At 37.2% G+C, this 25,853-nt stretch overlaps 1 protein-coding gene across 1 annotated transcript; it reads left to right on the plus strand.

Annotated features, from left to right (window-relative positions):
- The first annotated feature begins 339 nt into the window (after nt 1-339).
- MAPK1 (mitogen-activated protein kinase 1) lies at nt 340-25,641 on the plus strand. Its single transcript, XM_026859689.1, has 8 exons — nt 340-534; nt 2,251-2,440; nt 8,290-8,406; nt 10,169-10,283; nt 10,847-10,978; nt 13,115-13,224; nt 13,942-14,069; nt 16,408-25,641. Exons 1-7 carry the CDS (start codon nt 524-526, stop codon nt 14,056-14,058), a joined length of 792 nt encoding a protein of 263 aa, XP_026715490.1. The 5' UTR covers nt 340-523; the 3' UTR covers nt 14,059-14,069; nt 16,408-25,641.
- Nucleotides 25,642-25,853: the final 212 nt, after the last annotated feature.

Here is a 25,853-nt window from a genome sequence, read left to right on the forward strand (position 1 = left end):
TTCTCTCAAACTTCTTGATTACAGCATATAGAAAAAGACTCAAACTTGTTTGTTCCACAGGCTGATAAAGAAGATGAATACTTCTTTCTTTGTTCAGGCACCCAAGAATCAGCAGACTCCCTATCAGTTGGGAAAGCTAATGACTTGACCCAAATAGGCTGGTGATAGAACAACAGTATTTTGTCCGTTCATCAAACTAAAAGATATGTGCTGCTGTCACCTCTCTTCTTTTCATAAAAATACATGTAAAACAAATGCACCACCCCTGTATTTAGTTGAATTTGCATTCTTGCTTTCTGAATTGAATGAATTTAATATTACTTATAACTAATGTTATCGATTCTCTTCTAGTTCTGCCTATGATAATGTCAACAAAGTTCGAGTTGCTATAAAGAAAATCAGTCCTTTTGAGCATCAGACATACTGCCAGAGAACTCTGAGAGAGATTAAGATCCTACTGCGCTTCAGGCATGAGAATATTATTGGAATAAATGATATTATCAGAGCTCCAACTATTGAACAAATGAAAGATGTGTATCCTTTCAAAGTGTTGCCACTCTGTGTAGTGAGTAATGGTTGTCACCTTCTCTGGTTTGATTATTTCTTCCTTTTTATCCTCTTACTAAATTTTAATAAAAGTTTGCTTCTATTATTGTAAATTGAAAGGGAAGTTCATATTGTTTGATCAGCTTATAGATACATAGTTAGATTTGATATTTAGGTGAACATTAGTTTTTGTTTGTTCTTTTTCAGGAAAAGAAAAAAAGATGCTAATTTCTGTCTTCCAAGGCAAAGAACTCAACATTGTAGAGATGATTTAGTCTAGTGAATCCTAAAACTGTATTTGCTCGTAATAGAGGTGTTAGAACTGATTGCCTTGAGGAGAAAATAAAATGTCTGGACTGTGCTATAATTGTCTAAAGTTTTCTTGAAGAATAGTTTGGATACATCTTGAGGGAGGTAGGAAATGAAAATAAAGCAAAGCACAACCCCCAGATTTGCAGTGCTTCCTGCCTATGTGAAAAGTATGAAACTGCCCATGGGCAGGTAAACATGCTTGATTAATATATGCAAATCTGGCCTCTTTGTTTTACTAATTGTTCTTTCACTGGAAACTTGGCTTTGTGTAGATAACGACTTCCTGTGGATATCTAACTTCTGAAGCAGTCTTAGCTGGCAGACTCTACCTGAGATACAAGGCCTAGTTTAGAATCAACCAGCTTAATTTCCCCAAGTCTGTGTGCATTGGTTCTTACTGGGTTTGCAGGTCTTGGCAGATGTCTGCCCAATGAAAGGCATAAGCACATGCAGGCAGAAACGGAATTGAATCTTGGTCAAATGTTTTCAGTTCACAAATTATCAATGTATTATTTGAGTTCAATCTGTCTTTTACATGGGATTCTGAGGTTTCATTTCTGTGGCCATTTTGACTAGTTTAAGTGCATGCTGCCTTGAAAAAGATGTCCTGATTGTGTGATCCACTCTGAATACCCAGAGGAGAGGATGGGAACGCCCAACTGGAATGGTGATAGTAGTGTGTTTTAATGAAATCCTATTTCAGTGAAAAGTGATCATGTACACCTCTAGGGTTTTGCAGCCAAACTGAATTAATGGAGAAGAAAATTTTACTTAACTCATTCCTGCCAAAGCAGAAAAAAAATCCCTTTTCTTTATGTTCATTCCAATCTTAGAAAAAAAATAAAAACCATCTGACTGAAAATATTAGGATTTAATTTTGGTAAGCAAAGGACTGTTGTGTTTAATGTAGCATGATAAATATATAGTAAAGGAGAACAATTACTGAATTTTTGAAGTGGAGAGGTGGCAGAGAAGACTGAGAAATGATCAGATCTACCTTCATGCTTTTATGCAACTGGAAGCAAGTATCTCAGAAGCTTATTACTCATTAAACTATAAACCAATCTTTATTCCTTGGCAAGCAGGGTAGGAATCTGATCATATTAAGATTCCAATAAAAATCAGACTCTAATATAAACAAATAAAGGTTTATGATGATTAATTTGAGAGGACCGCATGCTGGTACCTCTTAATTCTGTAAAGGTCTGCATCATGTAACAGGATTGATTTGATTCAAAACTTGTAAAGCAATAAACAACTGCATCATTTCATGTCATGAAACAAACAAATAAGAGCAAAAAATTGTTATGGAAGTTTCACTGGGTACTGTATGTTGCCATCTAACATGACACACCAGGTCTGTTTTGCTGCCTTACATCTGATTCCTTACAGATACATTGTGCAAGATCTTATGGAGACGGATCTTTACAAGCTCTTAAAGACTCAACACCTCAGCAACGACCACATTTGTTATTTCCTTTACCAGATTCTGAGAGGGTTAAAATATATCCATTCAGCCAATGTGCTTCATCGTGACCTCAAACCTTCAAATTTGCTGCTTAACACCACTTGTGATCTCAAGGTTAGTTGAAATTTCTTACAGATTTTGCTCACATGGTCTTCATATATTACCTGCTATAACCATGAATGTGGTTTTGTTACTGGGGATTAATATGATTTTTATCCTGGAAAGATTGCCAAAACATTATTGGCTTTGATAAAATAATTATTAAGATTTGAGTGACTAAGAACTCACTGTTATGCTATTTTAATGAGTGCATCACTGTTTCCATCTGGAGGCTGATTTAGAAACAGCCTCGCTAGGTGAAAATACTTATCTGAATCAAAATTGTGTTTATCTACAAAGTAAACTCAAAACTATATATTTCAAGTCTTGATTTCTCTGTTAAACTGATAATTGTTCACTGTTGGAAAAGGACTTCATATTAGTGGGCAACTAAAATGGCACATGAAACTCAGTGCTGATTAAGTGCACAGCAATTACTTGGAGAGAGAATGTTCCTAATTTACATTTCTAGTGATGGGCTCTGTACTAAATACTACAGAAGGATGATTGTAGAGCTGTTATGATTCTTGGAAAATGTCAGCTCAATGCTTAGTGGCATTCAGTAAAGCAAACCAGGTGTGAAGAGTTAGAACAGAAATAGAGAATAAAACAGAAAACATGCCATTCTGTAACTTTCTGTTGTTCTTGAGTCTTCAGTTCTGTGTGATAATAGTTATCATACTTATCCCTATGATATTCTTTTAAAATGAGGAGACGTGGACTTCAAGGTACTTCTCTCCATATCAGGAAGAACTATCTAGCCTAAATCTCCTCTGCTGGTAGATACTGCTTGAGGAAAAGAAAGAATACAATAGAATTTGATAAAATTGTTAGTGGCGTAGGGAGGGTGAATGGGGAACAGTTGTTCACTGTCTTTTACCTATTAAAAAGGCTGGGGAGGGAATGAAAGGAGCAGGTGGCATGCTCAGAGTGAAAGGACATAGCAGTTAACTTGCAGTATTGTTAAGCTGTGGGATTTGGTACCACAGCGCGCTGTCGATATTGCAGATAACATGACTTAAAAAAACCCACCAAGCAAGTTAATAGAAGAAAAAGCTACTGAATGCTACCTCAGCTTTAGACTCCCATGGTGGTAAATCCATGAAGGATGAGAGACTAGTAGAGAAGCATCAGAGTATGTTCCCTTTTACACTTTACATTATGTATGTGCTGTTGGCCATTGATGGAGTGAGATTACGGAGTATGTTACTTTGATCTGATGTGGTACAACTGTGTGTGTTGCATACTGTGTTGCACCTAATTACACTTTGATTTTTATAGTAGCTGTAGATTTTTCATGAAAAAAAACAAAACAAAAACAAGTAAACCAAAAATACCCTCTTCAAAATGTAAACCAGTTGCTGGCCATTTAAGTTTGTCACAATTCCAAGAAAAGTCCTTGCTGTTCATATGCTGGTCCATTCTAAATACTGGTTACATGATCAGTTTGCTTTACATTTCCACTGCTATTTGTCAGCTTTTCCTAATGCACAGTATTGCTGGACTGGTCACCTCTGACTCTCGCTGTGGGATTTCAGCAGCTGGTATTACATCAGATCCCTTCAAGGCATTAACCCCTTCATAAAAGAAATGGAGTAAAATCTACGATGACTGTGTGATAGAAGCAGGCAAGAACAAGTTTGAGTGTAGCCCTGTTATATGCAATTAAAAGCAATAAAATAATAAAAGACAATTATTTAACACAAGATGGTCATGAAAAAGAAGGTAAGCTCATTGTATGGCAAAATAATACAATATGACTTTGGTGAGTATTCTTACGATTTCTTTAAGATTTTAAAAACAGGATACCACTGCAATATGTTTCCTAGTGCAGAATATGGTAGCCTGTATGACAGAGCATATGTTTTTTCATAACCTAAAGGGAACTCTGGTGTTGTTTTAATACCACATCTAAAGTTTAAACAACAGATTTGGAGAGAAAACTACTACGTGTTAGGCCTTGCCTGATGAATGCTGAACTTGTACTAACTTGTTTCTTTTAGGGCTGTTCTTCACGTCTGTGTGTCAGCTATGTACATATGTGTGCTTACAGTTGATTATTGCACATAAACTCAAAACACAGCATACCGTGAAAATGAACAACTTAAAATCACACTTTTGGAAGAAAGAAAATAGAAAATTTGTTCATCTTCAGTGGTAATGCTGTTGGCTTCTTTAATGGCATTTTAAGAGTGAGCTGTTGATCTCTGGAGCTCAAGAGACCCACAGGTTGTAACAAGAGCTCCTCGTTCTTCCTTAAACATGATCTTGACCTCTGGATCATAGATTCCATCTCCAGGAAATAAATGTATGAGTCTCTTACACAATTTGTCAGTGAACCCTATAGCTTGTCCTAAGCAGCTGAAAGGCTCAGGGCAGAAGTGCAGAACCTAAAGCTGTTTCTATCTCCTTAGGCTATGCTACAGACTTAAATGAGACCTTAAACTTAGTGAATGAAAGTTTGTGAAAGTACATCATTTGACTTAACTACTGTCTCGTTACATGTTTTCAGTGAAAGATTAGATTTGAGAGTCCATGAAAACTACTATCTTGGAATGTCCAGTGAGAGTTCTGGGTAATAAAGATACTGGCCTTCTCTTTTGCAGCCTGGCGTCTTTCCTATGAATGAGACTAATGTATACTGACATGCTACAGGCTGGAATATACTCTAAAATAGTATCTGACATTTTTAGAAAGATTTTCACATGCTTTCATGATTATCTGCATCCAGCAATTTGACCTGTTTTGCAGTTCTGTAAAATCAAATGTTTCATAAAAGCTCTCATGACCATATATTTTTATTAGGCCAGAAAATGAGGTCAAAGTTATTTTAAACAGATTCTCAACTAGTATATTGCACCTTCAGTGTACCGGTTTAGCTGAGAATCTACTCCTTTGACTTGGTTAAAACATTAACACTCTACAGCAATATTATTTATAAGTTCTGCTTTTCTGTCTACATAGTGAATACTTCCAAGTATTAAACATCCAAGAATTGTTAGATACTTTGATAGCCTTGAAAGGAAGATGGTGAGAGAGGGTTTTTTTTTGAGGAAAACTGCACATTGTTGTTTGTTTCAGGATTTTACCAGTTACTCTAGACACACAACTGTTTGAACTACAGTCTTATCATTATCAACTGAACTTAATGGAAGCCTCTTCTTTTCCTTTTATACAAATAGCTACATACACACACAGAGACTCCTCCATGACACAGCTTCAGATATTTCACTATATTATTAGTACTGTTGGGTGTCATTTAACTTGCTTAATAAATGGTCATATGTACATGATCCTCATAAATATTCCCAGCTGCTTGATAGTTTCATCCAATTCTAAGCCATCTCTGTTAAAAAAAAAAAAAAAAAAAAAAAAAAAAAAAAAAAAAAAAAAAAAAAAGAAAAGCATACCTGGTACAGATTACAAGAACATTGTTTTCAAGAATTGGAAGCTAGATATATAAATACGATGCTAGCATTCTGTTTATTTATTTATTTAGCGGGGAGGTTATTCCTTCTTTCTTAGTAGCATCTGTTCTGTCTCTCCAAGGCATGAAGCACACTGGCTGACATACCTGGGGTTTTCATTATACGGTTTTTTATTCTCTGCTTAGTCAAAATGCCAAGAAAACTTTTTCTGTCATTATGTTGCTCTCATGGATTCTTTCTCTTTTGTTTTAATTCTGATGGAGAAGCCTACCTGCCTCTGGTGCTTTGACTTCTACCGATTATTATTTGAACAGGCATAGTGGACTCGCAGTTCTTCCCCCCCCCAGTAGGATAGCTGCTTGGTTAAATGTGTTCCTGTTGCCACAGGGCAAGAACCGTCTGCCCTCACCAGAGTACAGTCAGTCTCTGTGCTTTGTCCCTTGCACCCGGGACTTGAGGCAGAATGCCGGCCTCTCCGCTGTCTCTCTTATTCAGCCCTGCTAATGCTCCTGGTCAGCTCTGCAGCTGGTGAAAACACTGCTAACAGCTAAAAACCTCTTTCTTGCAGCTTCAACCTTGATGCCTTTCTCACTAATGATGTTTCTTCTTTCTGCTTAACCTGTTTCTACTCTAGTCAGCAGGGGCTTTTTGTCATTTTAATGAGCTCTCTTTGTCATTAATCTTCCTTTCCATCCCATGTGCATTTTTCTACTTGAGTTGTTGAGAGATTCACAGACACCTTCTGTAATTCAGTTCTTTTTCAGCTCTGTGGACTGGAGAGTGTCTTTCTTCTTTTGTCTTAATAATAACAAATTGTAGCACTTTGCTTATGTGTAGTACTATAATTCTGGACAAGTCCTTGCCTATAGTCGTATCTGTTTTTTTCCTGAGGTTAGGAGGAAGAGATTACAACAGTTTTCTTTGCCTGCATAATTATTTTCTGAAGTCCATGAAGCCGTCCTCTACAGTTTCTTTGCTTCTGTCTTTACAGGAGACTTTTCTGGTTTATTTGTAGTGATTCTCTTTATGTAAGCTGCTAATTGCATACGAGGCAGCTGTTCTGTTTCTGTAGCCTGGGAATAAAAACCTTGACATGCTTAAAAGGGTTCCTTTTGGTTTTGTTTTCTAAGGATTCAGGGTTCTGAGGTTCTTTAATATGTAGCTAAAGTAAGAGGAGTCATCCCATGCTGCCTGGCTTAGGAATTTCATCACTGACTTTTCTTCAGTCCCTCTGCTTAACAGTCAGCTGCTGAATCTTGTCTTTCAGATGTAGCTTTTAGTCAGCTGAATTACTTCTTCCTTAACCTGATCTATCAGTTGTTTCACAGGCTGTCCTTCCAGGAAAATAAAGGGGTAGGTTGACAGGGTACAATGAGGTTTCTGCATTTTTGGTAGGATTATCCATTACAGTCTTTATTGACTACAGCATATTATTACTTCACATTTTTAATATAATCAGTGTACACAACTATCAAAGGGTAAACTATTATAAAACGTGTGTATCGGAGAAACTCCCTAACCGTTTGCCACTGTGCCTTGCTTTTCTGAGAGTACATATTCTTTCATGCAAATACATTGTGTGGAAATTGATCATTATCATAAACTGGAATTTGTTTGGTGGTAGCAAAAGCATATGAATGTCACTCAACAAGCCTGCCATTTACCTTTTTGGAAGGTAAGAAAGGAACAGCTGCTGTACTCTAGAACACTGTCTTTACATTTTCAACTTTCTTAATTTCTCTCTGGAGAGAGGACACTAGGTAGTTCTGAAAGCCATGGAGCCACCTTACTAGAGTACAGATAAAAACAATTTTTCCTCTTTGCTGAACTGACTAGTCTAGATCAAAGTTTAGTTTTCTTTTCATGGTTAGATAAAACTGTTTTCTTGATACAGGGTTGAGAAATATTTTCTTATGCTTTTTTTAAGCTCATGCTTCCTTCAGCAACCTGTAATCTCTCCAGTCTACCATTATCTCATGATTGGATAGGATGTTTCTTGTGCAAAGATGCAGTTATGATGGTAGCTCTTGTAAAAAGGGTTATTGAACTTGGCTACAAATCTGTTGGTAATTTTGTTTTCTGGAAATCTTAATCTCTCTTCTTCTTCTGGTAAATTTCTTGGAGCAGTATATCCTGCCACCTATCTGGCAGGGAAGGTGTTAAGTATAGCGGAACAGAAATTTTACACCAGGAACATCTTTTTTTTTCCCCAAAACTGTTTATTTTTCCTGACCCCTGCATGGCCTAATCGGATACTCTTTGTACTTAATCCAAACCACTTTTCTTAACCTTTGTGCAGTAATTTTTTTCTAAAAAGATATCTTAGCATCACCATATTGATAGGTGTTACATCATGGGTTGGGGAAAGCTGAATTAGTAATGTCATAGTATTTGTATGTTTAATAATGCGCTTTTTTTGTATTTCTTTAAAACCAGATTTGTGACTTTGGACTGGCTCGTGTTGCAGATCCAGATCATGATCACACAGGATTCTTGACAGAATACGTGGCCACACGTTGGTACAGGGCTCCTGAAATCATGCTGAATTCTAAGGTGAGAACCATAGTGCATTGCTATGGTGCTTCTGTTGCTGGTTATTCACTTGTGAGTACCTATTTTGCCTCCCCCCTTCTGTGTTTTTAGGATCAGAACACATGCGTAGTCTTGAGGAAATGTAATAATGGATTTACAGTACAGCTACTGGCTTGCAATAAATTTGTGATTCCAGATACAATTACTGGATACCAACAACTGAGCAATCACATGCATGAGTTCCTATGTGTCCAGTTTCTCGCCAGTCATGAGACTTCTTTCCATCAAATGCTCTTGCACAGAGCAGCACAGAAGTGCTAGTAATGGGAGCGTTTTACTGCTGCCTTCATCCAGGCTTGCAAATGTTGCCTTAATGTTATCTTGACATCTTAATCTAGGTTTAGAATGTATAATGAGGGTGAATCTGATTCTGAAGGCATGTGATCTTCATTGTGTGTCAATCTTAATTGCATTCCCCTAGTCTTAAGGAAATCATCTCTGGTTTTTTTTATACTTGGAATTATTCTTATGTTCTTCTATGGCTGTTTTAAGGTGTATGCAGTCCCTGTGTGGTGTGAGTAATGAGTATCCTTCATAACCTTTGTATTAGTTTCTACAGCCATACACTTGTTAGCAAAATAACTATGTGACAGCCATATCTGTATTTTATATTCCTTGAAGCCTTTGTTATTTCTGTAGGATTACTGCTTCATTGGTGGTTGGGTTTGATTTGTTGTGGCAATATGTGTCTAATGCACTTTTAGAAAGTAACTGTCTGACCAGTCAAGGGTTTTTTTTCCCCATCTTGTGTTCTAAACTCACTTTGAGACCATAAACATAGGGCAACTTATTTACATACACTTATCAGTAGCTTTTATAAAAAAGTATTTTGTGTTTCTTAAGAGGTGATCGACTCAAAATTTTCCTGGCCCATAGACTGATTCCTTTTAGAACTGCAGGGCCTTGGAAACAAATGGTTGGGTGATCATGCCCTGAGAAGCTGGTGCAGAGGTGCCTTTTACTGGCTTTTGTTGGAAAGCTCCCTGCGAATGGGAGGAGGAGTAGTGGCCAGCAGGCTGGGGGACAGTAAGGCAGGGGAGCTTATGGGGCCAGGGGGTTCTTGAGGAAAACTTTGTGTTACCCAGGCACTAGTGTAATCAGCTGCTCCTGAATAAAAGCCTTTTCTTATGGATGACACACGGTTATGGCCATTTGTTCCATTCTTGTTGTATCCCATTTACTGTTGTTGGCCGCCTCACATCATCTTTACTACTAACATGCCTGTTGTGTTTCACAAATCAGCTAACCAGCAGTCTATTTTGCCCTTTTGCGCCTTTGCTGAAGGCTTCTTACTTGTGTGGTATTCACACCCTATTAGGAAGAAGGATGGCCTTTTTTCACACATGTTTCATGTATACTGTTAGGAGCTATGGAGTTAAGAATAGCTTGTTTTCAGGATTTGTTAGTTTAAATTTGCTATAAAATTAGGGAATCTCAAAAATTTGCAGTTGGTAATATGTTTAGTTAAACTTAGAGAATCCTTTTGGAAAAGCATCTCTCGCATACTGCAGTTCTTGCTACCTCTTCAAAGTAGTGTTTTTGATATACAATTCTTAATTATTTCATTCTGTAGAGAAAAACCAAACAGCATGAACAAGCATGACTCATCTAAAAAACCCCCAAAGATTTATTTGCGTGCACTTTGACAATTTACTAAAGTAACATGTTGCTGCAATTATGCAAAAATTTCTTTGACAGAAATGTGTTTTTGCTTTACTTGCAGGGTTATACCAAGTCTATTGACATCTGGTCAGTAGGCTGTATTCTGGCAGAGATGCTCTCCAACAGACCTATCTTTCCAGGAAAACACTACCTTGACCAACTTAACCATATCCTTGGTAAGTTTTATGTAGAAGTAGAATTTCTGCATCTGTCTTTCTCCATCTTTTCTACCAGCTAGACTGGTCTTTGGTCGCTCATTTCTTTCTCTTGTTGGTCAGTGTATAATGTATGGATCTGTAGGTGTATCTTCTGTTCCCTGTAGTCATTTCTGTAGTGATTTCTACAACAAATCATTGATTTGGGGGGCAACTAGAGTATACTTACCAATTTGTTTACTACATCAGCAGAGATGTTTTTAAAATTAAAAAAAAAAAAAAAAAGCTCAGATATATTATTAGGTCCAGATCAATTTAAAAAAAGAAAATTGTAGATACACCATTTAGTAATCTGTTTAAAAAATCCAATTAATTATTAGAAAACTCAAATGTATTTACAGAAAAAAAAGTAAACCTTTTTAATAAACGTTTCTAAATAAGTTCTAAGGTATTCTATACTCTTAAAACATTCAGTCTGAAATCTTCTTCCCAGCAGTTTTAGTACTGAGTTTTAGCAAATGTGATATAACCTTTTTAATGTGCTTTTCATAGAATGCACTACTCTTTGTATTTAAATTTTTTAGGTATACTTGGATCCCCTTCCCAAGAAGATTTGAATTGTATAATAAATTTAAAGGCCAGAAACTACTTGCTTTCCTTACCACACAAAAATAAGGTACCATGGAACAGGCTGTTTCCAAATGCTGACCCCAAAGGTATTTTATGCTCTATTACTTTGTATGAGAAAGCAGTGGCAGGATGGGATTTTTTAAATCGCCCTAAGAATTTATCTGTATTGGAAATAGAACATTGAAGTTCCTTAAAATGTCAGGATAAGTCTAATGTAAAATCATAAACCAGCATGACCTCATACTAGCTTACTTTTTTAAAGCAATTTTTAGTAACTCTGAGATTATGTGTTGTGGGGTTTGATCTTTAACTTACATGTAAACCAAATCTTAACTCTTGTTACTGTCTTTGAAAGCATGATACATTACTCAAGTACTGAACATAGGCATTGGATTTTGACAGGCATCAAACAAATCTTGAACTTTGTTTCTAAAATCAGATACGAGATAGTTGCTTATTGCTGAACTCGGTATTGTTTGTGCAGACTGCATGTCGGATCTAGATCAAACAGGATAATAGTGAAGTGTGGATCCTTGGGTAGTATGAAAGGTTCAAATTTAGTGGGTTAAAAATTTAGTTACCATAAGTGGAGCAAAAGTTATAAAAGCAAGGAATGTAATTGTTGCCTTTCTTAACAAGGCTTTAGTAAAGGGTAAATATGATAATTGTTTTGCTAGATAGCTATTAACTTGCCTTTTAAATTCTTCTTCATGCAGTTTAAGGGTGGTTGTATTCTCAGTCAGTACAATGCTCTCTTACCTGCTCAGATACAATTCATAATTCACTTAATTTTTTAAAAGGTATGATAATTTACTCTTAGTGAATATGATCAGGTACTGAACAACCATGTAAAAACTGATTTCTGCAGATGGAGCTGTGTAGAACTGATTATCCTTATCATTGAGAGAAACAGCAGTGATTTATTCTGCTTTTATAATAGCGCTCATCAATGTGAGAATTTTTACTGTAGGCTTCTGACAGCTCAAATTGTAGCAGTGCTGATACGCTTAGCTGCTAAGGGAACATGCCTTCTGCAACACTTTTTCAGCTAGATTTTCAGAGTAGCTTTGACAGAGCATTTTTCAAAAAGCTGTCAATCATTTCAGTAAAAAAGCATTGTGCACAACATGCTTTAGCATGGAGCGAGCATGTGAGTTTCCAGTGTTGAGAAAACCACATCAAACTAGTTAATGTTAATTGCTGTCTAAGTTTGCAGCTTTTTCAGTGCTTTTTCAAGCATTCAAGCTGCCAGTGAATGCAAGGTCTGCCTCTTCTGCAGTGCTTGGTATGCATCTTATCCTGATGCAAAGCTACAGCTACTTCGCTGCATTAAGAAGCCTCTGTTATGTGTCATAAACGATGTGGTCGGGAGAAGAAATGGAATGGATTTAGGATACTGCCGATATCTTTGGGCTTATTGCTACAATAATCATTCTGTCTCCTTTTCTTGGAAAAGGAAAATGTGTTACAGTCAAAGTAGCTGAACAATTCCAGTAGCTCTGACTTGTAACATTTGTCCAGAATTTCATCAGACCTCACTATCAGTCTTACTGGATCTTCAAGTTCTCTATGGATTCTTTACAAGCTGTATTCAGCAGATTTTGCTGGAATCTCATGCATATGAATGTATCTGCATCTTAGCTGGAGAGTACCTTCTGGGCTGCTGGTTATGCTAGAATAGTTCACTGCAATGATCTAGAACTCTTAATGACTTCTGGATTATGTCTTCATTATTAAACACCCAGGTTTTCTTTCCAGAATAAGAACATATTCTTGGTTACTTAACTCATTTCAGAAAAGCTCCATCCTGGTTTGGATTTTTGGCACAAAAATCCAAAGTGTTTATTTAAGTGAAGAAAAAGCCTGATCTATTCAATTTCTGCTGTAGTTAAAACCAGATTGTACCATAGGGTTCTTCCCTCGACACTGTCTGATGCCAAGAGCCTCTGAAAGGGTATTTACCTCCATTAGACCAGACCCTACCAAAGGAAACTGTAACCAAGGAGTGCCAGTGACACAGGCAGGCACAAATACTTCTGCCCAAGTTACAGGAAGCAATCTGCTCCTGCTGTTGCTGTTACTGCAGCTGGGGAATTCCAGATGTAAATTAAAATTACTGCAAAATTTAGGGTAGCATGTGTTTTCTGTGTAATATTGGTGTTTATAACTCTTTTGTACTCTGGAGCGTGTATTAAACTCTTGCTCACTTTTTTCCCTCTTAGCACTTGATTTGTTGGATAAAATGTTGACCTTTAATCCTCATAAGCGGATTGAAGTGGAGCAAGCTTTAGCCCATCCATATCTGGAGCAGTATTATGATCCAAGTGATGAGGTAAAGACATGGTTAAAATGTAAATGTTGATTAAATGATGCAACAGGTTTTCTTCATTAGTTTAAGGACAGTGTTTCTGCTGCTCTCATGGAGTTGAAGAATGAATTGCATCAATTTATAAAAAATTTATAGTTCTAGTACAATGTTTTGGAGGCACAACACAATAAATAGATGCTAAGGGATACTCTTCAAAAATGGAACTTCTCAGCTCACTGTGGTCTTGTTTCATAATGTCCGAGATAAAGGAGTAGAATAACTGAGTGTGCCATCAGATTATGCATTTAGAACCTCCCAGTTTGAACTTCCTGTGGTTTAGTACACAAGTCTGATGAGATTTCAGGTTACTTGTGGTGAAGAAGTAGAGGAGGAGGAAATAAGCTAGTTTTTTCTTAGAGGACAGACATGTTTATTCCGAGAAATACACATGTATTAGATATCTACCTGAAGAAATGTTATTAAGTTATGAGCCTTTAACAAATATTTTAACTTGTGGTTTAGATTTGAATAGCTACTTACTATGATTTGATTTAAAATTTGGTAAACTGATACATAAAGCACATAGAGGACTAACAGAACGAGTTTTTCCTTGAAGACTGGACAGTATGAGATATTTTCATGAAGCACATCTTCAGATTTTTTCCCCTCTACAGGGGCTACATGAAATTCAACAGAACAGTAATATTAAAAAAATTAATAATGTTTCTTTATATTATTAAGCCTGTAGCTGAAGCACCCTTCAAGTTTGATATGGAGTTGGACGACTTGCCGAAGGAAAAACTGAAAGAACTGATTTTTGAGGAAACTGCTAGATTCCAGCCAGGATACCGATCTTAAATTGTGCATAGGTAAAGTCACAGCGATATGAAACCACTTGGGCAGGGGAAGAATTTTGGAACTTTGTTAACCACTACTGAAATGTAGAACTTCACTTTTCTATTGACACAGTAACTAGCTGCTAAAAGATAGCTTTATGCTTATTCATTTGACCTCAGCCCTGTTGTTAAAGAAAGGGTTTAGTTTTGCTTACAGCATTGAAGTGTCTACAGGGAATCCACACAATTGCCTGAGATGTTTGCCTAGTTTTTAGGTTACATTTAAGGAATAAGAATTACATTTAAATAGTAATTCTCAGAATAAAAACTATGGTAACACTTTGAAATGCAAATTTTATTCAAAAATATTTTAAGGGGGCAGTGTTCTTCATGTATTACAGACTATTCTGTCATATGGCTTCAAATGCTTTTTTAAAAAAATCTTCCTTAAATGTAATAGAGGAAAAAAAATCTCTTAAATTATTTTAAAGGGAAAAAAAAAACAAACATGAAGCTTCAGTATGATTTAACTTCAGTTTTAAGTACCTCTGAAATAGTATGAGTAAATAAGAATAGGTATCTAAATATTCATAAATTAGTTAAGATTAATCTTCCTAATCTTATAAAGATTTTAAATTTTAATTTAAAATGTAACGTACTGATATCCACTGTCTCTGACTTAAAAAAAAAAAATAAATCCATGAACTTTAACTGATTTTTATACACCATGAGGCTTACAAGTCTCAGTAGTTTCAAACAAAAGTGGTCAAATACTGACCTGAATAATTTTTGTAATATTTATGAAACTTCTGTGATACTAATAGTTTAAAGTATCAAAGTTTTGTGACTGGAAAAGAAAAACAAACCAAAGACAACAGCCTAAGCTAGAGTGCCTGTTTTATGGTCTTTAAGGTTGTTTCTGTTCTATTCTTCATTAACAGCGGCATTCTACAATCACCATTTTTTTTGTTGGCAGTTCCAGCAGAAAGGTTAGGTTTTGAACCAGTGAACTTCCTCACTGCGAGAAGTCCATGGCTCTGATAGTAGTGTGTGGAAGCTTTGTTGCTTTGTTAAAAGCAAATTTTTCTGCACTAAAAATGGGATTTCAGTTTCTGCATTGCATATACCTCCAGTTTTTTATTTAACAATGAATTCATAGGAAAGAAAGAAAAAGAAAAGCGGAGGAAACTTCTGAAAATACAGTTTTTACTTAAATGGGGTGACTTCTGTTGCCAGTGGCTTGAATATTCAAATGTATAGAAGCTCACAGATGAAGTAATTTTCATCTTTAAAAATACTGTATTTTATTTATTTAAGCTTACTAGCTAACATTTGAAACTATTTTAATAATTACAAGTTAGGTAAGGCTGAGGTTCACACATCTGACTCTTCTTAGTTGGGCGTTGCCAGTAGAATTAGACCTGGGACACAACAGCACACGTGGTGCTTATTTCCCACCTGTGTTTGTTAAAGCTAATTCTGTACAAGAGGCACTGGCAGTACATGTATGCTTTCTGGAAGAAAATTACGTAAATTTTTAGGATTAAAATGAAACCTGTTGCTAGGAGGCCGTAGTATCAAGGAAGGGAGAGCAAGTAGTTAACATTGTGGTAAATTGTGGTTTATGATCTCCCTGCTTGCCTCTTTGCCCAGACCACGCTTACCTGGGCTGTATTGGAGATTAAGGGATAAAGGGATTAGGGATAAAGATATCAGTGATCCAGTGCTAGCGGACATTTCTGGTTTGCTGAAAATGTTACCTTTAAATGCTACTATGAGGAGTTGATTTGGCCGACATGATACTGAAATTTAAATATGGTACTTTGCTTGATAATGATATGCTGGTAACTTGTCCTAGTCATTTGTGGTTAGAATTATTAGCTATTCCCCATCACAACAGTGCAAACATAAGTAGTTGACGTCCTAGTGAGGGCCAGTCCCCAGGAGTTGCCTTAAAATGGACAGCAAGAGTCTCTTCCCATGCACTTCTGCTCCCCCTGCACACTCCCCTGTTCTTTATCAGCAGTTCTTCTCAGTGTGTTATTTCCTGAGATTGGAAACTTTCCCCTTGACTGTAGTTTTTGGAATTGAGAAGAAATGTGAAAATAACAGATCCTTTAGACAACCAAATAATTTACTTGATTCATTAGTTATGATTAATCTTCCTAATCTTTTGAAAATTTTAAATTTTCATTTAAAATGTAATGTACTGATATCCACTGTCTCTGACTTTTCTTACATATTGATACAGCTGTGTCTGACTCATGGTCAACATAGTGTACATAGAGCATAGAAGTAGGACAGTACACTTGTTTTAAAAGGCAATGTTTAAACCTCCTTCACTGAAATATGTCTCTGCTCTTTTTTGTAGGACAAGGACTTAAAGGACTGGGCATGCTCAAACGTTGCTGTTCCTCTTCCCAGTTCTTTATTGTTGGTCATGTCTTGTGGCCTCTCTCAGCTTATCCACTAACTCCTTTGAGCCATTCAGGAGGGCAGTTCCTGGTAGTTTTGGCTTTTCATGCTTTCAATGAATCTTTTAAGCCTGAAGAATTGTAATTGACACTCCTATGCGTAATGCCCATTGTTGACCTGTTGCAGTACTGTACTGTAAGTGCACCTACTGCTGGCCGTATTTTAACTGCTTGCTTTCTGGTTTGAAAGATGCAGTGGTTCCTTTCACTCCTGGATCAATATCCAAGAAGATAATTCATTAACCTGTAAGACGTTTACACCATGAACTATATTTTTCTGACTTTACTGAAGTCGCTGGCATTTTTTTTAGAAAAGCTACTATTCAGGGCACTTTAAGTCAGTGACATCCCAGATTTTTTTTGCACTTCCTTTTTAAATAGAAATGGTTAGCATCCAATGGAATTTATACCATTATGCTACGGATTACAGCATAAGTCGTGTTCATGTTAATCTTGCTTATGCACTTGTTTGGGTGTCCTGTGCTGTACATACAGGTATTCTATACAGCGTAAGAGCCACATAGGAACCCAACTTAATTGACTTCATCTGAGAAACATTTTTTTCCATGTATTGACAAAATTTGTACCTATTTCTCCCTGCCTTTTCTAAAAGAGATCATTTAAAGTTTAACCATGTTGGAGGCATAGTACTTCCAAAGTTCATACCATGTAATATTGTTTATAAGAGTTGTGCAAAGAGAGTGAGTGGCAGCTCGCCAACTTATATTTACTCACCGTGTGGTGGAAGATTAACAAAGAACATAATGGCATGATGACCTAATGGTGAATGCTTTTCTCTGTGGAAGGCACCCATATGTGGTGGCAAGCGAGAAACCAAAATACGATGTTAATAAACTCAGCCTACATCCTGCATACCAATGAAATGCTTCAAATGAGGATTGATAGTTTTTACATTTGAATCTAATCACTGACATTCAGAATTCTTGCAGAGAGGAACACTGCATCTTTAAATGAGAAAGTTTGATTTTACTTTTGCTCCTACAGCATGTCAGCATCTCAAGTTCATTTCTTGCAACCTACACTATGGTGATTTGTAATCAAGCCTCCATGAGCTCGTGACATGAAGTACTGTTCTGTTGTCAAGTACTATCAAACTTTTCTGATAATGCTGAGTTAGGACAACCAAACAAAGCTAGCACTAAATAATGTTTAAAATTGTATACCTTTTAATGATCTTTTCAAGTATTTGTTACTGAAATTGTATAATGTGGAGTTTACTAGGTGTTATGTTCCAGTGCAGTGCCTCCTTTTCTTTCCCCACTGCTCTCTGTGGTGAGAAATTTGCCTTGTTTAAAATAATTACTGTGCCCTCGCATGACTGTTAAAGCTTTCTGTGCAAAGATGATTGTCTAAGTGCCACATGCCTATGATTGAGAAAAAAAATAATCTATTGTTACCTCTGAGTTGTGTTCAACTGAAATGCTATTCAACAAATAACTTAGGAAAAATAGTTCTATTTTTAGCTTTTCATATCTCTGCTGTCTTTTTCTCATTTTATTTTGGCAGCAGTGAAGAATGGATTGTATAAAGACTGCTTGCTAATATGAACAAAATGCACTTGTAATTCCTGGAAATAAATTTAAATCTTATATCTTCACATTAACATTAAGGATTAGTTTTTGGTTTCCTCTTGGGTAATGTGTTTGAATGGAAATCAGGTTCAATTGCTACTGTAGTATATAAGGATGCTTGCTGGTTAATAACTCCAGGCTTCCTCATACCATTTAGTCTGCTCTTCAAAGAAATCTAGAAAGCCATTAACTTAGACTTCAATAGATAAGGGTGCTTACAAGATTCCATTTCCAAATTTTCTTTTTCTTATAGTTTAAGTGTTAGTCTGCCAAAACTAATTTTTAATAAGCAAGGGTTCATCATTAAAGGGCATTTTCTATTAGGAAGTTCCTGTGGTACATAGATCTCTGTTGCGGGGAACATATTAGGAGCATTGTCAGGACACTGCACGAGTGATCGTTGAATTGTGGTATGGAACCTATGCTAAAAACATTTCTATAGAAATACGCACTTGACTGTTGATACTAGTGTAGAAATTTCTCTTGATGTTTCTACACATCTTTACCAAAATGCTTTTCTCGCTCAGTTTTGAAAAGTTGAAATATTTCTAGAATCTCTGCTACTTGTAAGATCATCATTACTACAGGAATCATTTTTGGCATGGTTGGAAAGATGACTGTTACTGAAATTAGTCTGTAACACCTCGGTTTTAATTTATTAAGGAAGAACTTCGGCAGCTTGCTTCACCCTTCTCTTTCCCAATTCTTTTTTTAATACTTCCTTTCATTTGGAATTTTTGGGGAGGTGTGGACTTACATTCTGTCTCTCCACGTGAGAAGCCGAGGGTTTGCTTTACCTAACGTCTGGTGCTTTTGGGTTTCCTTCCTTAGCTATTCTTGCTGAATCCAATTGGCATCCATCAGTATCAGTAACTACATTCATCAATCTTTTACTGAATTCAGTAAACGTTGTTGGGTTGAATTTGTTGATGCGTCAAATGCAGAATCATGATTTATTTTTTTTTTGGTTAGACTTTGAAAATAGTTTAAAAGAAGGTGCCTATAACAACACTGTGTTAGGTCAGTTATTTAATCATTTTACATTGGGTTGTTTTTCTTTATGTGGTTTTTGTATTTTAGAGCGGAGAACAGCAACTCTTAATCGAAGTAACATGCATATTTCATGGTAAAGATGTTTTGGGAATAAGGAATGTAAACAGTTCACTGTCAAAAACATTCCAACCTTCAGCTGAAGAAAAATATGCAAAGATAAAATTCTCTTGGATGCTTTGGCAAATGAGCATCTTGCTCTGCTGTCCTGACTGTCGCCAGACTCTTCCTCATCAATATCACACGTTATATCAAATCTGAAGTGTCCAACACACTACATGGGCTGAGCGGTGTGGTGCGCTATGAGCTTTCAGGAGTAGCAGTGATGACATAACTCAGCAGTGGCCAAATGAAACCCAAGATGTTGAGCATGGTTTTCCTTACAGAACGAGAAAAGAAAAACCTGTTGTTGCTGCCCACTGTAATATGCTACAATATATTTATACCATGTCGAAGTTGTTTGCTGAGCAACTGTACTATAGATTTAAACTTTATTAATATATATTTGCTTATGTTAGTGTAGTTTATATAGTCCTTGGTTATTGATAAATTTATTGTGTTGTTACAGCACAGTGATATGGTATAAATATAGGTTTATACATACACACCGTATACTCATGAATTTGGTCCCTTGCATAGTACTTTTATATTTGTACAGCAATGTCTTCAAGTAATCCCAGATTTTAGGGGAAATATTTTTGTAAATGCCGTTTAAACAAAAAAGTCCAAACAATCCTTTTACTTAGTTTTAAATACATTTGTGGTTCAAAATGGTTTAGTTAACAATTGAAATCAAGACACTAAATTAGTGAAAAGTGCACATTAGTAAAGTGAAGCTTACAGTGGTTTTTGTAGCATGTGCTGTGATCAAACTAAGTGAAACATTGGAGGAAATGTAAAAGTTGGACTACCTTTGTAAATCTAGAACAAATTTCTAAAGGTTGCAGCTGGTTTACTTACTATTGTTGCCTTTTCTTGTGTTGTATCAGTGTAGAGCACTCTTAAAATACTCAAACTGCTTTGTCTTTGCTTTGTACTGTTGGTGCCTTCTTAGTCATGTACCCCACAAGTCCTGCATAGCTAATTTAGTTAATGGTAAGTTTAAAACAAAAAAGCAAAGGAAGATTTTATATTAAAAAAATAAATAAATCATTTTCTGTATGTTCTTATTCATTGTAACAATTAAACGTTTATATTGTGACAGATTTGTGATTTGGTTAATCTGTATAGATCAATTGTAAGTAGCAAAGGTTTATATTTCGTCTTATTCTTTTGATGTTGTAAACGTATGTGATTTTCTTTTTTAAATCAGGTAACTTAATGTTCTGTTTTGTTTTTGGCATCTGAATCTTGTAAAAACAAATGCAAAGAAAATCATTAAATTGTGTCCCTGTATTACCAAATCAGCATAGTACTGTGCGTATATAGAATGAATGGAATTGTGCTTTAAAATGACCTGCTGTTTTCTAATCCATAAATACACTGATGTGTTACATTGACTTATCTGAAAAATGACTGTCACTTGAACACTGCAGTAGTGAGCAGCCTACGTTTATATTTGTAAATACTTGAGTGTGTTTGTTCCACTGTATGACTATACCAGCTTGAAATTAAATTAGGGAAGCCATCCAAAAAACCACAGGTGAAGTTTCTTTATAGACAGGCAGAAATCTGTGGTGCAAGAAAGTTATGAAATCAGTATTTTGAACTGTTGCACACAGAGTAATGCAAATAGATTCCAGTGTATCTGATGATTCACAGGCTTTTTTGACACTCTTTATATTGATATTCATGTAGCTATCGCACTGTTCCCGTGAAATCTTGAAAATAATTACTTGAGCAATCCTTAGAGACCAAATGTTTTCATTTTACTACAAAAAGGTTCTTCTCAGGCCAAGGTTTTGAAATGTGGTTTCTGGGAGCACTGCAAGTAAGCTTACATCACTGTAATGGGCTTTTAATTAATTAAAAAAATTTATTTTAGCCTAGAATCAGACTGTGCCAAAGAACTGAACTCTTAAAAGATGTAGTTGGAAAATGGCAGCTAGAAACTTCTCTAAATAATATAAAAATAGAAAGTGTGACCTGAAACTGAAGAGAGCTTAGCTGTAACTGACAGGTCTGTAAAGACTCTGAGAAGTGGCTTGTCCCAATTAATCTCTCCATCCCCTCTTTGGCTTTCACAGCGGAGTGTGTCATTTTTTCCCCAGAATATTACAGAATCTAATTTTTGCCATAGACAGGTTTATGAGTGTTCTTACTTTTTCACTGGCTGTAGCTGCCTCTGGCTCCCTCTGTTCCCCCTAGCAGAATGCTGCTTTCACACGGCGTGTACTTCAGTGGTTGCTTCAAGGTGTAACTGCGCTGCAGCTCGTCTCGGTGGAGGTTTTGACAAGCTACTGACTGACTTAATGCTCTTGTAATCCTTGTTTAAGTAGGGTTACTTTGAAATACCACGCGTATTTCCTGTATTTCACCAGGACGGGACACTGATCCTCTCTATCTGTAAGCTTAAAGTATAGCGGGCGCTCTTCAACTGTTGGAGTCAGAGACTGTAGAGATGGGCGCTTGGGTCTGGGTGTGGGCTTGTGGTTTGTGTGGGCTGGCCTGTGTCAGTGGGAGCCCCCCGGTGCCCTGGAAGCTGAGCTGCCCTGCGGGGGCAGACGGTGTGCCCGGATACAACGGTTTGCGAGGAACTACTTTGGAGTACAAGCCCCCTGTTTTGGAAGAGATACTAGTGTAGGTTGGATGGCACCAAGCTTTGTAGAGCTCTGAGCCCAGGACTTCCTCTGCGGTCCAAAGATGCAGATTTCAATTTCAGTTATTCTTTCTAGTACATTGCATATACCTAATGCTTGACAAGCTTGAAAAATACAGAAAACATTTGAGGTGTGTAGAAGACTTTAGAAACTTCAGCACATCAGTACATGTCTGTTGATGGTTATCTTACTCTGAGGTATCTTTTCACCACATGTGAAACTCTTCAGCTGGCTTCAGGAGAGCCCTAGAGCATGAACTCTGTTTCCGAAGGCAGCTTTGGTGAGTCTGCAAAGCAACATCCTGGTGCTCTGCCGGGTGCAAGAGGTGGCCGGTGGTCATGTCCCTCATCAGGAACGGGGTCCCGCTCGTGCAGTGTTCATGTGAAGGCCAATCTTGGAAGTTAGATACCAGAATTGTTCTGTAACCCCTCTATCTTCCCCCCTTTATAAGTTACACTGATGATTTTCCTTCAGGTGTTTTCCAGAACTCTGCCTGTTTTTTCAGTATATCTTGTTATTGACAATTTACTTTTCTCTTTGTCTTCCTGTTCCAACTAAGTCTAAACAAGTTCCAGTGGTTCCAAAATTTTTCTTCTATAGGACTCATGAGCTTTCTGATGACAAAAGATTATTGATCCCGTTAGTTAAACTGATGTAGATGCAGTGAGGAGGTAAGCAAGAAGGCTGGAAGGTCTCCCAAGACTCTTCCCATTGAAAGCACAGCGTGTGATGTGGTAACTGTGTTTTCTGGGAAGGCAATGTTAAAATAGACATAAGGAACAGCAAAGAATGATGATGCATTTGGCTGAGATGTGGCACGTTGCTCTTGGGAACTTCTGCCTGAAGCCCAACAGTCACTGGTTCCAACTTTTCTTTTTGACTCTAAATCTTCAAATACCTTGTGAATACTGAAAGCTCCCTGCTGTTTCCCTAAAATTGCCCCTCATCTTTCAACACACAGAGCTCATTTCCTTAAGTTCCTTCCCTTTTTGGGTGTGGTAGAGAAATGTGTGATCCTTCGAGCTTTTCATTTTACTTGGTACAGAGGTAGCTTATGTTTGTACATGGAGGCTGAAAAAAGAAGCCCTGAAGTATTCTATTTCTGATTTCCCAGAAAAGAACAAGAAATACCCTGACATCATGCTGGGTTTGCAGCATTTTCTTATCTAAAAATGAGTTAAAAAATGCTTTATCTCGTGAATCTTTCTGTGAGTTTGCGTGACACTCAACTGTATAAGCTCTCGACTGAAATGCTCTTCCATGTCTCCTTCCTTTGCTGCTTGGACTGGGCTGACCCTTGATCTTGCTGAGTTACTGTCTTCCAGTGACACTTTTCTTCCTCAGGGTTTTACATTTTCCATGTTGGTATTTTTCTTCAAAGTCCTTTGTCTACTACGACTGGCTCAGTGAGTTCACTTCTTACTTTATCTTGCCTGGCTGTAGATTATCTACAGTCTCACAGCTTAACTTTTGTTTGAATTTTGGTTTTTCTCCTTCTGTAAAGCTGAGCCAAGGACACAGCTGTGCTTCACAGAGCTGGGCTCTGGGTACGGCCGCTGGCTTTGGGGAGGAAGCTTGCGGAGCTCGGAGCAGCTCCTCTCCTGCGGCCAGTCACTGCAGTGCCCGGGATGGCGCCAGCTGAGGCGTTGCACAGGAGAGTGATCTCTTCATTCCACCTTACGATTTTAATGCTGACCTTGAATACACAACCCAGAAATAACAATGGAAAAGTTTAGTCTCTCTAGCCATGATGCATGCTTCAGCATGTTTGAAAACTGTTTCAAAATTCAGGCTTTTCTAGCAAAAAAGTAATAAAACCCAAAGCTGTAAAAGAATGCCATAGGAATTTTTAAAATTTGCTATTACTAAAAGACTTGAGATGCATCTCTTACGGTTTTGTTGGGTGTGTGGTTTTGGTTTTTTTTCTGTTAGATCCAGGACTAAATAGCTTGTTCTGAAGATGTTTTTCTGCCTTAAAACTGCAAATGCAAAAATGTTGAATATTCAGTATTTTCACTTGAGACTCACTGAACTGATTATATCCTAAGTGTGCTGGAAGATTTTTTAGTCAAGTCTTTCTCCTATTTCACCTTTAATTTCAATAGCTAGTACTTAAAAAGGTAATTTTGACTAAAAAAAAACCTTTCTATGTTCCTGGAAGTGTTAAAACTCACAAATATTCTAACTTGTAGTTGAGACGTCATAGATTCAGGAGTTCAAACTTTAGACTTTTTAATGCATTCTGTGTTCTTAAAAAGCTTTTTGTTAGTTTTTGTACATGTATATACTTTCGCAGGCTTTTTGAATAGGTATGCCGCAGTTATGGAAGAAACACAAATTTTTGCAGGCCAGCTTACGCACTCAAAAATACTTAAATGCATGTTGTTGATGTCACTACAGCTACATGTTCTAAAACTGTGGTTGGTGTCACATGCAGCGTAAGTGCAGCACTCCAGGCAAAGGTGTGGGGATTAAGGAAAAAAAACCTCTGGTCATTTCTTAAGCATTCTTTTGTAGCTAAACTTAATTTATAAACTTGTTTTTGAGAGTGTGTTTGGTATTTTAAGAGAACTGTATTAAGCTGTTTTTACAGCTGACTTGGTGACATTTTTCAAAGTATAATACGCTGTTGTTCCAGCATGGCAAAGGTCTGCGTAATTCATGTGTGCTCAACTTAATCACTGGTTTTCTTCTTGTGACAATACATGGCACTGTACCAAAAGCAATATATCCTGTGTGTAGTTAGTAGTGGAAATAATTATTACTGTGCAGCTTTTATTTTCATTGTCTTTCCAGCCACTAGCATGGATCGTGTGCATTGACAGTTGCTCCAGGCTATTAAAGATGTCTGGGGGGAAAAAAAAAAACAGTTCTGAATAATACTTTTTTGCTTTCTGGAAGCTGCTGCTGTACTTTGAAACAGAAAAGGGTTGCATCTGATGCTGCATTAAGCTTATTTTCTTCTGAGTCTTATCACCAGAATACATCTAGATCTAGAGCGTTTCTCCGGAATTGCTCCTCCACATTTTCCTCTTGAGAAAGGCCCAGGCTCAGCACCAGCATCGTTAGAGCCAAGGATTATAAGAGAGCGGAAGGGCTTTTTTTTCTCTGCTTGATTTTGGGATTCTGCTAAGCTATGCTCAGCCTTATTAGATCACAGCACTGTAAAAAGACTTGTGGAATGCTGCAACTGGTTTTGCTCACCTGCTACTTAACTCGAGACCAGATAAGACCGCGCAGGCAATATGCAATGCATGGGAACTCTAAGTTCTGTCCCTCCTGCCCCCCCAGTAGCAATTCTGCACTACTGGCTCTGCAAGTAAACCAGCCCTGGATAACTTTCCCTTCAAAGACGGAAGCTTTGTTTTTCCTTTCTGGGTGCTCAAAAGGGCAAGATATTAAGACCGTTCTCTCCCCACCACTTGCGTTTGACTGCTAGTGTGTAGTATTCATCATACTAAAGTGTCACTGTACAAAAATTTTAATGCTGTAGAACTAACAGGGCTGAAGAACTTGCTCTTCTCGACATGTATATTCCTCCTCGCTTTCAGTCTGTAGAAAAATACCTACTTTCAGTTATAGCTGAACAGCTTTGCTGCACTCTCTGCGCACATTTTTCTCTGCTGCCTCCTACTCTTCTTAGATGTGACTTATTTTACTGCTAATGGTGTTATAAAAACTGTAGTACTACAGGTGTCATGTGGTAACTTGTAAATAAAATTACTGTAAACACATGGTCAAGTTATTTGTGGTGCTGCTCGGTAAATGTGTGACATTACCTTAGCTGTAAATCTTAACTGTGGTCTCCTGAAGGACCTGTACATTGCACTTGGAGATTATAGAGCCGATGTCTGTGCCTTTTACAAGAAACCTTTCGCTGTGACCAGCCCCCACAGCAATCTGGTCCTAGTAACAAGTTCCAGGCAACTACAGCATTGACAG

Source organism: Athene cunicularia (assembly GCF_003259725.1).
Source record: "Athene cunicularia isolate RWA chromosome 15 unlocalized genomic scaffold, athCun1 chr15_part1, whole genome shotgun sequence".
In the NCBI taxonomy this organism is placed as follows: domain Eukaryota; kingdom Metazoa; phylum Chordata; class Aves; order Strigiformes; family Strigidae; genus Athene; species Athene cunicularia.

Excerpts from the sequence above, each read along its gene's own strand:
- MAPK1 (XM_026859689.1), top strand. Across the intron at positions 2,441-8,289 it reads ACACCACTTGTGATCTCAAG|ATTTGTGACTTTGGACTGGC; the intron begins GTTAGTTGAAAT and ends CTTTAAAACCAG. Across the intron at positions 10,979-13,114 it reads TCCAAATGCTGACCCCAAAG|CACTTGATTTGTTGGATAAA; the intron begins GTATTTTATGCT and ends TTTCCCTCTTAG.